The sequence below is a fragment of the Nycticebus coucang genome, chromosome 14 (assembly GCF_027406575.1).
Source record: "Nycticebus coucang isolate mNycCou1 chromosome 14, mNycCou1.pri, whole genome shotgun sequence".
NCBI lineage: Eukaryota > Metazoa > Chordata > Mammalia > Primates > Lorisidae > Nycticebus > Nycticebus coucang.
Genome location: NC_069793.1, coordinates 66,979,062 through 66,991,242, shown reverse-complemented (window position 1 = coordinate 66,991,242; position 12,181 = coordinate 66,979,062). Strand labels below are relative to the sequence as shown.

At 49.3% G+C, this 12,181-nt stretch overlaps 1 protein-coding gene across 2 annotated transcripts; it reads left to right on the top strand.

Moving 5' to 3' along the window:
• The first annotated feature begins 4,388 nt into the window (after positions 1 to 4,388).
• On the top strand, positions 4,389 to 12,181 carry UCP2 (uncoupling protein 2). Of its 2 annotated transcripts, XM_053560630.1 has the most exons (8): positions 4,389 to 4,532; positions 5,820 to 5,976; positions 9,031 to 9,255; positions 9,417 to 9,627; positions 10,371 to 10,565; positions 10,649 to 10,750; positions 11,215 to 11,395; positions 11,765 to 12,181. In XM_053560630.1, exons 3-8 carry the CDS (start codon positions 9,130 to 9,132, stop codon positions 11,877 to 11,879), a joined length of 930 nt encoding a protein of 309 aa, XP_053416605.1. In that variant the 5' UTR covers positions 4,389 to 4,532; positions 5,820 to 5,976; positions 9,031 to 9,129; the 3' UTR covers positions 11,880 to 12,181. The 2 variants fall into 2 exon arrangements, with proteins under 2 accessions (XP_053416605.1, XP_053416606.1); XM_053560631.1 differs by lacking the exons at positions 4,389 to 4,532; positions 5,820 to 5,976 and adding an exon at positions 7,499 to 7,517.

Genomic DNA, 12,181 nt, shown 5'->3' with positions numbered 1-12,181 from the left:
TCATTTACAATAATATATGTTATTCAGATAAATATGAGGGTACAAACAATTAGGTTACAATGTTTGCATACGGTGGCTAAGGACCCTGTTGTAATTGTGTTCCTCACCCAGAAGATGTGCCATATACCCTTACATTGTGCCCATTAGGTGAAAGCACACCAATCTCCCTCCTTCCTCCCCCTCTCCCCAACTTGAATTAAATTGAGTTTTCTCTTGTGTGGGCTTGTATGAGTTCATTTACTGGCTTCATAGTTAATACTAATATTAGTATCAGTATTTAGGAAGCCAGTTTTTATTAGTATTTGTTTTTATTAATATTAGTATTTATTAGTTTTTATTAGTGTTTATGAAGCCAGTTTAATACTAATATTAAATATGAAGCCAGTAAATGAACACATGCAGACAATCTGCATTTTTTATTATGAGAAAGGAAAAGCAAGTATGCACAGTATTTAATAATACTTGCTTTTCCTTTCTTGTAATACTTTACTAAAGAGAATGTTCTCCAACTCTCTCCAAGTTAACATAAACTTTTCATTTTTTTCCATCTTTTGTGGCTGATTGTAATCCCACCAACGGTATAAAAATGTTCACTACTTTCTGCAACTGTACCAGCATCTTCAGCTTTGGGACTTTGTGATATGGCCTATTCTCACTGGGTTTAGGCAATATTTCAAGGTGGTTTTGATTTACATTTCTCTGATGATTAGGTTTGATGAACATTTTTTCTTTTTTTCTTTCTTACAGTTAGCTTTGGTCCAGTATAGTGGCCTATACCCTGTAGTACCAGCTACTTGGGAGGCTGGGGGCAGGGAGAGGAGGGATCACCTGAGTACAGGCATTGGAGGTTGCAGTGAACTACAATCATGACACTGTACTCCAGCTCAGGCAATGATTTTTTTTTTTTTGCAGTTTTTGGCCGGGGCCAGGTTTGAACCCACCACCTCTGGTATATGGGTCCAGCGCCCTACTCCTTGAGCCACAGGCACCACCCCTCAGGCAATGATATTAAGACCTTCTTCTCTAAAAATAAAGTAAAACAAAAATTTTTCAAAGTTAGTTTTATACTGCCAGTCACTAAAATGTATCATACATGCAGTAATGATGCAGTATAATTTAGACTTAAATTGTGTTAAAAGTGTGTTCCCATTTGTAGTTTGGGAAACATTTAAGAATTGTCTAGATGGGCGGCGCCTGTGGCTCAGCGGGTAGGGCGCCGGTCCCATATGCCGGAGGTGGCGGGTTCAAACCCAGCCCCGGCCAAATTGAAAAAAAAAAAAAAAAAAAAAAAAAAGAATTGTCTAGAGTCTTGATTATTATAGCACATCCTAATACAACAAAGAGCTTTTTAGCAATAATCACAGTTTTTTATTTATCTTGAGACAATCTGCATTTTTTAATAATTCTAAGGATAGCCAGGCGCAGTGGCTCATGCCTGTAATCCCAGCACTCTGGAAGGCCGAGGCAGGTGGATTGCCCTGAGATCACAAGTTCAAGACCAGCCTGAGGGCGGCGCCTGTGGCTCAGTGAGTAGGGCGCCGGCCCCATATACCGAGGGTGGCGGGTTCAAACCCAGCCCCGGCCAAACTGCAACAAAAAAATAGCCGGGCGTTGTGGCGGGCGCCTGTAGTCCCAGCTGCTCGGGAGGCTGAGGCAAGAGAATCACGTAAGCCCAAGAGCTGGAGGTTGCTGTGAGCCGTGTGACGCCACGGCACTCTACCGAGGGCAGTAAAGTGAGACTGTCTCTACAAAAAAAAAAAAAAAGACCAGCCTGAGCCAGAGGGAGACCCCATCTCTAAATATAGCTGGGTGTTGTAGTGGGCACCTGTGTCCTAGCTACCAGGGAGCATGAGGCAAGGGAATCACTTGAGCCTAAGAGTCTGTGGTTTCTGTGAGCTGTGATGCCACTGAGACTGTCTCAAAAAAAAAAAAAAAATTTGTGGCAAAGAATTTGAGAACATTATAATGTAAATGTTTTGGTGGGCTTTTTTTTGTTTGTTGTTCCTTATAAAACTATGCATGTGTTTAACTTCTATAAATACAAGCCTTTCTTAAAACTGTTAATATAACCATGTGTTCAATACTATGGCCTATAGGAAAAGATTTAATATTTTGGAGGCTACCTGTGGCACAATTAGTGCTGTGGTTGAGATAAATGTAGTAATGAGGGAGAAACTAAATGTATGCTTTGTCTACATGAGAAAATTTTTACTAATATCAAAATAATTTCTAATGACTGTGATTCACTTATTCTTTCCTCCAATAATAGTTGCATTGTGTATTACTAGTATTTTTCAGTAGATAATGTCTACAGTTTTTCTTTTTTTTTTTTGTAGAGACAGAGTCTCACTTTATGGCCCTCGGTAGAGTGCCGTGGCCTCACACAGCTCACAGCAACCTCCAAATCCTGGGCTCAAGCGATTCTCTTGCCTCAGCCTCCCGAGTAGCTGGGACTACAGGTGCCCGCCACAACGCCCGGCTATTTTTTGGTTGCAGTTTGGCCGGGGCTGGGTTTGAACCCGCCACCCTCGGTGTATGGGGCCGGCGCCTTATCGACTGAGCCACAGGCGCCGCCCCAATGTCTACAGTTTTTCAACTGGAAATTTTATGGACTTCATTTGATCAGGGCCTTTTATTTTGATTTTTTTTTTTTTTTTTTTTTTTTTGAGACAGAGTCTCACTAGTTGCCTTGGGTAGAGTGCGGTCACAGCTCACAGCAACCACAAATTCTTGGGCTTACGCGATTCTCTTGCCTTAGCCTCCCAAGTAGCTGGGACCACAGACATCCGCCACAGTGCCTATTTTTTTTGTTGTTGTTGTCTTGTTGTTTAGCAAACCCACCAGCCCGGGTGGGTGCTAATTTGATTTTTAATTTGCATTGCTAACAATGATCAGGGATCTTTCATCTCATTTTAATTTTATTTTACTAGCTACACTTATTCATGTATTAGCACACTCAGCCTACTGTAACGATGCATGCCTTAATAAAGGATGGAATATTTGTAATGGTTGTCAGTGAACCCAGTTGTCCTTAGATTTAGAACTTAAAATATGGGAGTGATTTGCTGCTCTATTCCTTTTGAGCAACAATGGAGGGAAAAAATGAAATCTAATGAATATAATAGATTTGAGGTAAAGCATTGAAAAACCGTGTGATCAATTCTAGTTTCTCATGTAAAAATGTAAATAGTAATAATCCTCGGATTTCCACCTAAACTTTTTTTTGTTTTTTTGAGACAGAGTTTCACTTTGTCATCCTAGGTAGAGTACCCTGGCGTCACAGCTCACAGCAACCTCAAACTCTTGGGCTCAAGCGATCCTCTTGTCTCAGCCTCCAGAGTAGCTGGGACTACAGGCAGCTGCTACAACGCCGGTTGTTTTTTTACTTTGTAGAGACGGGGGTCTCGCTCTTGTTCAAGCTGGTCTTGAACTGCTGAGCTCAAGCAATCCACCCCACTCGGCCTCCCAGAGTGCTGGGATTACAGGCTCACATGAGCCACCGCGCCCAGCTGTAAAATGGAGGCTAATACCAGTCTTCTTTCTGCTCCCCAAATGCGTATGTTTGTCCGGTCCACAGGGACCGGGGACCGGGCCAATTATTGGTTGTTTTCGCGTCAGTGATCCCTGCGAGACCACCAGCCCCGACCCCCACCTCCTGACTCCCCTTCTCATCCCACAGCTGCGCACACACCTGCCTGGGCCCTACTACGCCTTCTCGCTTGCGGGGTACGGCCGGAGCGTTTGTCCTGCGTGGGGGCGGGAGGAGACGCTTGGTTCCCGCGCCCCGCCCAGGCCTGAAGTCTCCGGGCGCCCAGAGGGCAAGGCGTGTAGGCTGCGAAAAAAGGCGGGAACCCCAGCTGCGCCCTGCAGCTGTCAACGGTTGCCAGGCCACCTGCTGCGGCAGTCTGGATTGGCTCGTTCTCCTGGCTCCCGGGCAACTTTAGCCAATCGGCAGCGAGACCGGTGGGAGGCCCCGCCCCGCAGGACCGCTCTCTCTGCGGCCGCTGGTGCTTTGCCAAGTGTGGGGGTCGCGGGCTGGGCGCAAAATGGAGGGAGTAAGCTCATACCCGAGCACGCCTCTGAGACGCTCGTAGCGCGGAGTGGGAGGCAGAGGCGTGTGTGACCCTCGACAAGACTGCCTCTTTCTGGGCATCAGTCTTCCCATTCTCACAGTGGGGTTGGCTGAGTTTGGAAGGCAGACGCAGGGAGGATCCAGGAGGTGACCCTCTGGGGGAACGAAGGGGTAAACGCGGCAGATCCATCCGGCGGAAATGGAGGTGAACAAGGGCATGGAGAGAACCCCAGGTGGGCCGGTCCCTGAGGAAAAGCGGTGGCGGAAGGGCCCGTTGTACCTGGGGGCGGAGAGGAGGGGCAGGCCCCGCCCCCGAGACTTCTACCGCGCCGCCGCCCGCGGGACGCCACTGCAGACCCGGGCGCCCGTGCCTTCCGATCGGTCCTCGTCGGCGCTCCCCGGACGCGCGCTCCTTCGACAGTCACAGCCGTGCGCACCCTCGTGTTCTCCCTTTGGCCCGGTGAGTTCCGCCCGGCTGGCCCGCTCTCCACCGCCGCGCGGAGCTGCGCGCTTCCCGCCCTTTAATTCCCTCTCTCCTCGCCTAGTTTGTACTTTTACTGTCTGTCCTGGGTTTTTCCTCTCTCTACTCTCTTCTAACTCCCTTTTGTTCTTTCCCTCTGGCGTTCAATTAGCTGTAACTTGAGCCTCCACCCTTCCTCTCCCTCCCCTCGCCACTGCTCCCAGTCCCGCCTTAGGGCGGGGGCCTTTGGCGCTTCAGCGATGACCAGAATGACCTTTCTCTCCTCGGACCGTGTGTCCCCTACGCCTCTTGGGGCTATTTCTGTTGGATGGTGGATTTGAGCTGCTCGATGCGGCCTCTGCACGGCCGCTCCCTGCCCCTCCAAGCCCCTGGAAGCTGGGTCTGGTCCCTCGCTGATTACCAGCCTTTGTTCCCTCCTGACCCTCTCACAACCCTCCCACTCACCAGAGTCTGATGACTCTGTCGGGGGGAGCTTATCTCGAGTACTGAGTGTTAACAAAAGCAGAGCCTGGAAGAGGCAGTTCGTGATACTAGGACGGGGGAGAGATGGGCCCTGTTCCGCACCTCCCACCAGGGCAAGGACTGATTGGGCTTGTGTGTTTTGGGTATGTAGCCTTTTCCTTGCTGGAGTTGGTCCTTTAAGGTGGATTTTCCTTTCTTTCTTTTTTTTTTTTTTTTGTAGAGACAGAGTCTCACATACCGCCCTCAGGTAGAGAGCCGTGGCATCACACAGCTCACAGCAACCTCTAACTCTTGAGCTTACGCGATTCTCTTGTCTCAGCCTCCCGAGCAGCTGGGACTACAGGCGCCTGCCACAACGCCCGGCTATTTTTTTTTTGTTGTTGCAATTTGGCCGGGGCTGGGTTTGAACCCGCCACCCTCGGCATATGGGGCCGGTGCCCTACTCACTGAGCCACAGGCGCCGCCCAAAGGTGGATTTTCCTTTCTTTCTTTCTTTCTTTATTTATATTTATTTGAGACAGAGTCTCACTATGTCGCCCTCGTTAGAGCACCGTGGCGTCACAGCAACCTCAAACTCTTGGGCTTAAGCGATTCTCTTGCCTCAGCATCCCAAGTAGCTGGGACTACAGGCGCCCGCCACAATGCCTGGCTGTTTTTTTGTTGTAGTTGTCGTTGTTTTAGCTGGCCTGGGTGGGGTTCCAATCGCCAGCCCCAGTGTATGTGGCTGGCGCCTTACCCACTGAGCTACAGGCGCCGCCCTGGATTTTCCTTTCTAAACTCTCCTCCTTTGCCCTTCCCCCACAGGACACATAGTATGATCATTAGGTGTCTCGTCTCTCAGCCATTTTCTATGGAAAATAAAGGGGATCAGCCCATGATAGCCACTGGCAGCTTTGAAGAATGGGACGCTTTTAGAGATGCTTGATCTTGGATACCTCAGTGTGAGACCTTAGAAATCCGGGTAAGTGTCCACTCTAAAGGACAGGTGTCCTGCTGCCTCCTAGCCCAGGTGCTCTAAGGGCAGGAGCCAGCTGGATGTTAACAAAATAACCACTGTGACTCCAATGAAGTCGCTCTTAACAGTTCACAAAGCACTTTTATACATTCCTGGTCTCATTCTGGCCTTTAAACTGACCTTGACAAGCCATAGATGGTTGTTCTTATTTTATAAAGGAGGAAACTGAGGTCCAGGTGGACTGGTGATTGGCCTCAGGCCCCATGGGAGTCAGCAGTAGCGCTAGGACAGGAACCTCTTGTTTTCGCTTCATATTGCTGACTCCAGCTTTTGACTGTCCCTGAGATTGAGATTAGTACTCATGTATTTTATGGGCTCTGAAACTGGTTAATTCAGGACTGTAAAATACGATCAGCTTTTTCTAGACCTGTGTTTTACTTAGGATATGTGAACTTTGCTCCCATACCCACCCCTGTGAAGGACCCAACTTTTTGCAAAACCATGGCAACTGAGTCTCCGTGCACTTCCAGCTAGATAGCAGTTGGATTTTTTTTTTTTTTTTTTTGAGACAGAGCCTCAAGCTTTCACCCTGGGTAAAGTGCTGTGGAATCACAGCTCACAGCAACCTCCAACTCCTGGGCTTAGGCCATTCTCCTGCCTGCCAAAATGCTCGGCTATTTTTTGGTTGCAGCTGTCTAACAGTTTGGCATGCCCGGGCTGGATTCGAACCCGTCAGCTCAGGTGTATGTGGCTAGCGCTTTAGCCACTTGAGCCACAGGCACCGAGGCAGCAGTTGGGTCTTATTTTGGCCTTCATAACACCCTGCAATCCAGCTCAAGGTCAGCCACATGATAACCTCATGTTATCATATCTCTGATGCCCAGAAAAGGGACATCATTTGCCTTAACTTTATCAGAACTTTCTGTGTGGGAGAGTTTGCTGTTTAATTGGCATGAGAGAACTTTCTTTTGTGAAAGGCCCTGCCTGCGCCTGAGAAAACAGCAGGAAAGAACTGAGGAGTTGGATAGCAATTTAGCATCATTGATTTCAGAGTCTGTAGATGTGGCCCTTACTAATTTCCCGCATCTAACAGGTTAACAGCACAGCCACCTCACAGGGCTGCTCTGAGGATTAAGTGAGCTAATACAAGTGCCCTGGGCATTGGGATGGGGAAAAGTATAGAGTACCTCCTAGAGACAGAGGTATCAGAGCAGCCAAGCTGGGGAGTCTGCCATTTAAGCATGTTTTCACAAACCCTCAGGTGAGCCAGGATCCAGAGAAATGAATAAGATCAGGCTCTGTCTTATAGATGGTCCCAATGTAGTTAGTATATTGCTGTATCCTATTAATTTCCCTGTTTGCTCCAGCCACCTGGAGTGAGCAGCGCAGGAGGAAGAAGCAGGATGAGCTATTTCCACGGGTCTCCATATTCATAAGTGATTCCTACCACATTCTCTCTCCACCGGGCAGCTCTGTTCTCCTGAGCCTCAGCAACAGGGGCAGCCAATCAGGCTAGCCTTAAAGCAGCTGTTCATACAAAGTCTGAAGTAAGCTCAGGGGAAAGAGTAGGTCACCCTCCCCCAGTGGGGTGCTGGGCTCACTTCCTCTCAGGGCAGTGGAGGAGGGTATTGTTCTCTAACACTAGAACAAAATGGAGCTTTTGGTTTCCTGTGTCACTTTTCATAGCTCTGACCTGCACATCCCCATCCCTGCCCCTCTTGTGAAGGTACGGATTCCCCTGTGTTGGAGGAAAGGAAACAAAACAAACAGTAAGCTCAGTTTCCTGGGAGGAGTCGGGCACCTCAGTGTTTACTCTCAGCCCTAAGACAGTGTCTTTTTTTTTTTCTTTGGAGTAGCTGGGACTACAGGTGCCCACCACAATGCCCGGCTATTTTTTTTTTTTTTTTTTTGTAGAGACAGAGTCTCACTTTATGGCCCTCGGTAGAGTGCCATGGCCTCACACAGCTCACAGCAACCTCCAACTCCTGGGCTTAAGCCATTCTTTTGCCTCAGCCTCCCAAGTAGCTGGGACTACTGGCGCCCGCCACAACGCCCGGCTATTTTTTTGGTTGCAGTTTGGCCGGGGCCGGGTTTGAACCCGCCACCCTCGGTATATGGGGCTGGCACCTTACCGACTGAGCCACAGGCGCCGCCCAAGACAGTGTCTTATTTTAAGGCGTGCTCCCAAAGATGCGCTAGGTCTTATTTTCAGGGGGCGTCTTAGCTTTCCTATAAGTAGGTCTTATTTTCGGAGGATGTCTTATTTTCGGGGAAACATGGTAGCATTCTTTTAAGGCCCAGCTAAATGTTACCTTGTTTAAGAATCTTTTCTGGCCACCCATTCTTCCTGAACTCTCCTGATGGAATTAGTTGTTCCCTCTGCATTTTGAGAGTATGTCCTGCAAACCCCAAATGCAGCTTGAATCACCTGCCCATAATAAGTCCCCTCTAGGGTAGGTATCTCTTGTGTCTCAGTGAGTCAATGCCCAACAAAGCAGTCATATTCAAAGAATGACTCTGGAGACCCTGAGCTTTAGGGGCTGGGGAGAGAATTATTGATAGGCCTGGTGTCCTCTCGTCCCTTTCTCATTCTAGACCTGTGAGAACTGCTCCTGCTTAGTAATGTAGGACATAAGGCTATGGATTTGTGCCTGTTGGGTCTTGGTGTGCCTGAAACCTTTTCCCACTTCCATCAGCACCCCCCACCCCCACCCCAGATAGGTCCACAGAAGCAGGAATATGCACATCATCAGGGAAATCTGCACCAGAGCAGACAAAGGGCTGGTCTAGTGGCTGTTTGTAAGGCAGAGTCAGGATTGCCCTGATCCAGACTCTTCCTGTAGTGAAAAGGAAAGAACCCTTCACAAAATATGATCTCCTTGAGCAGGAATTGCTTCTCTAGACTCTGAGTACTTCTGGAGCTCACTCCTTTTTTCCATAATAGGGCCACTTTGAGTCCTGCTTAGGGATGTGGTGATATCAGGGGAGCCACAGGTGAGAGTGGTGAGCAGGAAGGGTCTGGAGACACTGTTGCTGATGGGTCTTTTCTCCCCTTGTTAGACTCCGGCAGAGTTCCTCTATCTCATCTTGCTGCCGATTGAGGGTACCCATTTCTCCAATTTTTCTCCATCTCCTGGGAAGTAGCAGGAAATCCACATCATGGTTGGGTTCAAGGCCACAGAAGTACCCCCTACTGCCACTGTGAAGTTCCTAGGGGCTGGCACAGCTGCCTGCTTCGCAGATCTCATCACCTTTCCCCTGGACACTGCTAAAGTCCGGCTGCAGGTGAGGGGATGAAGCCTGGGGGTCTTGAAAGCATCTAGTCTGCACAGACTCCTGGAGGGCCAGTGAAGTGTTTGGGACCATAAACTATGGAGCAGTGGGGTGGCAGGTGCGGAGAGCACTCTGTCCATCCCTATAACAACCACCCTGTCTTGGCCTTGTAGATCCAAGGAGAAACTCAGGGGCCAGTGTGTGCTGCAGCCAGTGCCCGGTACCGTGGTGTGTTGGGCACCATCCTGACCATGGTACGCACTGAGGGCCCCTGCAGCCTCTACAACGGGCTGGTTGCTGGCCTGCAGCGCCAGATGAGCTTTGCCTCTGTTCGCATTGGCCTCTATGATTCTGTCAAGCAGTTCTACACCAAGGGCTCTGAGCGTGAGTATGGAGCTGGGCCATAGAAGGCCTGGAACGTTTTTCTTGGTGATGATTGATCTTAGTTCATTTAGCTAAGTAGCCCTTTTAGGCCCTATGATCCCTGGGAAGATCAGAGGAACAGAATTGAAAAGGGCCCTGATTCTCCACATGATTCCTAAGTACCTAGGCTATTCCAGGCACTGAGCAGGGCATCATCCATCCCATGACCTGATCCCTTACCCCACAACCTTGGTGGTATCATCCCAGTGTTACAGATGAAGAGACTGAAGCTTGAGGGATGGCAGGGACACTTGGCCAAGGGCACACAACGGGAAGCCAGAAAACATACCCGAGACTCTTGCCTCCAAGGCTAGCATTCTTGCATTTCACCTCCTTAGCATGCCACACCAACCCTACATTTTACACATGAGGAAATTGAGAGCCCCAGACAAAGGATTGACTTTCCCAAGATCCCATGGTATGAAGACGTAGATCTGGGGTGAGAACCCAAGTTTTATTAGTCCCAGTCCATCAGAAAGCCGCTTCTCTCTGAGCCTTGGTTTTTACATTTGTCAAGTGGAAATGATTCTGATTTCTCAGGACAGTTGAATGCAGGTTAAATGAAAATGTTTTATGAGAAGTTAGAGCAAGAGCTTGTCTGAACCCTGTTGCCAAAGGCAAGAGATTACAGTGACAAGGTGGTTTGGGAGAGGAGAGATGAAGTGCAAGTCAGCTGAGCACTGACCCCCTTGGTTTGCCCACAGATGCCAGCATTTGGAGCCGCCTCCTAGCAGGCAGCACCACAGGTGCCCTGGCAGTGGCTGTGGCCCAGCCCACAGATGTGGTAAAGGTCCGGTTCCAAGCTCAAGCCCGGGCTGGAGGTAGTCGGAGATACCAAAGTACTGTTAGTGCCTACAAGACCATTGCCCGAGAGGAAGGATTCCGGGGACTCTGGAAAGGTGTGTGGCAATTGTTTCCTCTCCCTTCCCTTCCCCCGCCCTCCCCTCCCAATTCCCTGGTCTCACTCTCCTTCCTGCTATAGGGACCTCTCCCAATGTTGTTCGTAATGCCATTGTCAATTGTGCTGAGCTGGTGACCTATGACCTCATCAAGGACACGCTCCTGAAGGCCAACCTCATGACAGGTGAGTTAGGTTAGATGATGCTGAGTCTCATCTTAATCCCCAAGGCAGGAGCAGATATAGGAGTCTGATTGACACCTGAAAACCATAGCTTTTCATTCTACTTGCCCTTTGCTTGGAGAGTGAGATTATATCTTACTTGGCATACTGAAGCCAACTGGGATGGAGCTCCCACTTTGCACTTTAAGGAACTGAGGTGGTACTAGATTGGCAAAATAACTCTCTGGTGCTCAGAAGAGGTCCCAGCTGGAGTGTCTTTAAAATCATGAGAAGGGCGGCACCTGTGGCTCAAGGAGTAGGGCGCCGGTCCCATATGCCGGAGGCGGAGGGTTCAAACCTAGCCCCCGTCAAAAAACCAAAAAAAAAAAAAAAAAATCATGAGAACCTCTAGCTACTTAAGTATTGCTCTTCTTTTCTGGAATGGTGGGTGAGGAGGCTTGACTTTCTTGCCTGCTTCTCCTTGGCAGATGACCTCCCTTGCCACTTCACTTCCGCTTTTGGGGCGGGCTTCTGCACCACTGTCATCGCCTCCCCTGTCGACGTGGTCAAGACGAGATACATGAACTCTGCCCTGGGCCAGTATAGCAGTGCTGGCCACTGTGCCCTTACCATGCTTCAAAAGGAGGGGCCCCGAGCCTTCTACAAGGGGTGAGCCTCTGATCCACCCTATACAAGTCTAGGCCTCTGGCTATCCATACATATCACGGGTGGGAGAGAACCAGCTAGAAATGAGTAGCAACCGAATGTCAATCTATTTCTGGTCCTGGTCCTGGTATTTCACCAGCATTTACTCATCCTCTTAATTGCTTCCTCCCAGAATTGCTATTACCACTATATAAATGTTAAAATGGAGACTCAGAAGATTAGTGCTTATAGCCACACAGCTGTGACGCCCAGTTCATTGAGTCTTACCACCCTCCTCTAGGACAGAGCAGTTGGGTTGGATTGGATGCCTGGCTTAGTAGGGGAAGCGGGAGATGGAAGTACCCCCAGTGACCTGTGTTTTCTCTCCCCTAGGTTCATGCCCTCCTTTCTCCGCTTGGGTTCCTGGAATGTGGTGATGTTTGTAACCTATGAGCAGCTGAAACGGGCCCTCACAGCTGCCTGCACTTCACACGAGGCTCCCTTTTGAGTCTTGTGCTGTTGACTTGATCACCTCTGGCTTTGGCTCCAGCCGGGCCCTGTTTCCCTTTTCCTCTTTCCCTTTCCTCCTTCCCCACCTCTTCCCTTCACTCCTTCTTTTCCCCACCACCTTCCTTTCCTCACATTCTCAGCCCCTTCCTCATCTCCTCATTGTCTCTCAGTGCTGTTGGAGCTGAGCCCATTCAACAGCACAGGAGGATCCCAAACCCCTAGTTCCTTAAAAATAGCCCAAATCTTCATCCTACCCCCAGCCCAGCCTGCATGTCCCTCATAAAGCAAGCTCAATCTTGG

Bases quoted from the DNA above. Each gene is read 5' to 3' on its own strand.
- UCP2 (XM_053560630.1), top strand. From the start codon at position 9,130: ATGGTTGGGTTCAAGGCCACAGAAGTACCCCCTACTGCCACTGTGAAG. The intron at 9,256-9,416 runs GTGAGGGGATGA...TTGGCCTTGTAG, and splicing joins CTGCTAAAGTCCGGCTGCAG to ATCCAAGGAGAAACTCAGGG. The intron at 9,628-10,370 runs GTGAGTATGGAG...GTTTGCCCACAG, and splicing joins CTACACCAAGGGCTCTGAGC to ATGCCAGCATTTGGAGCCGC.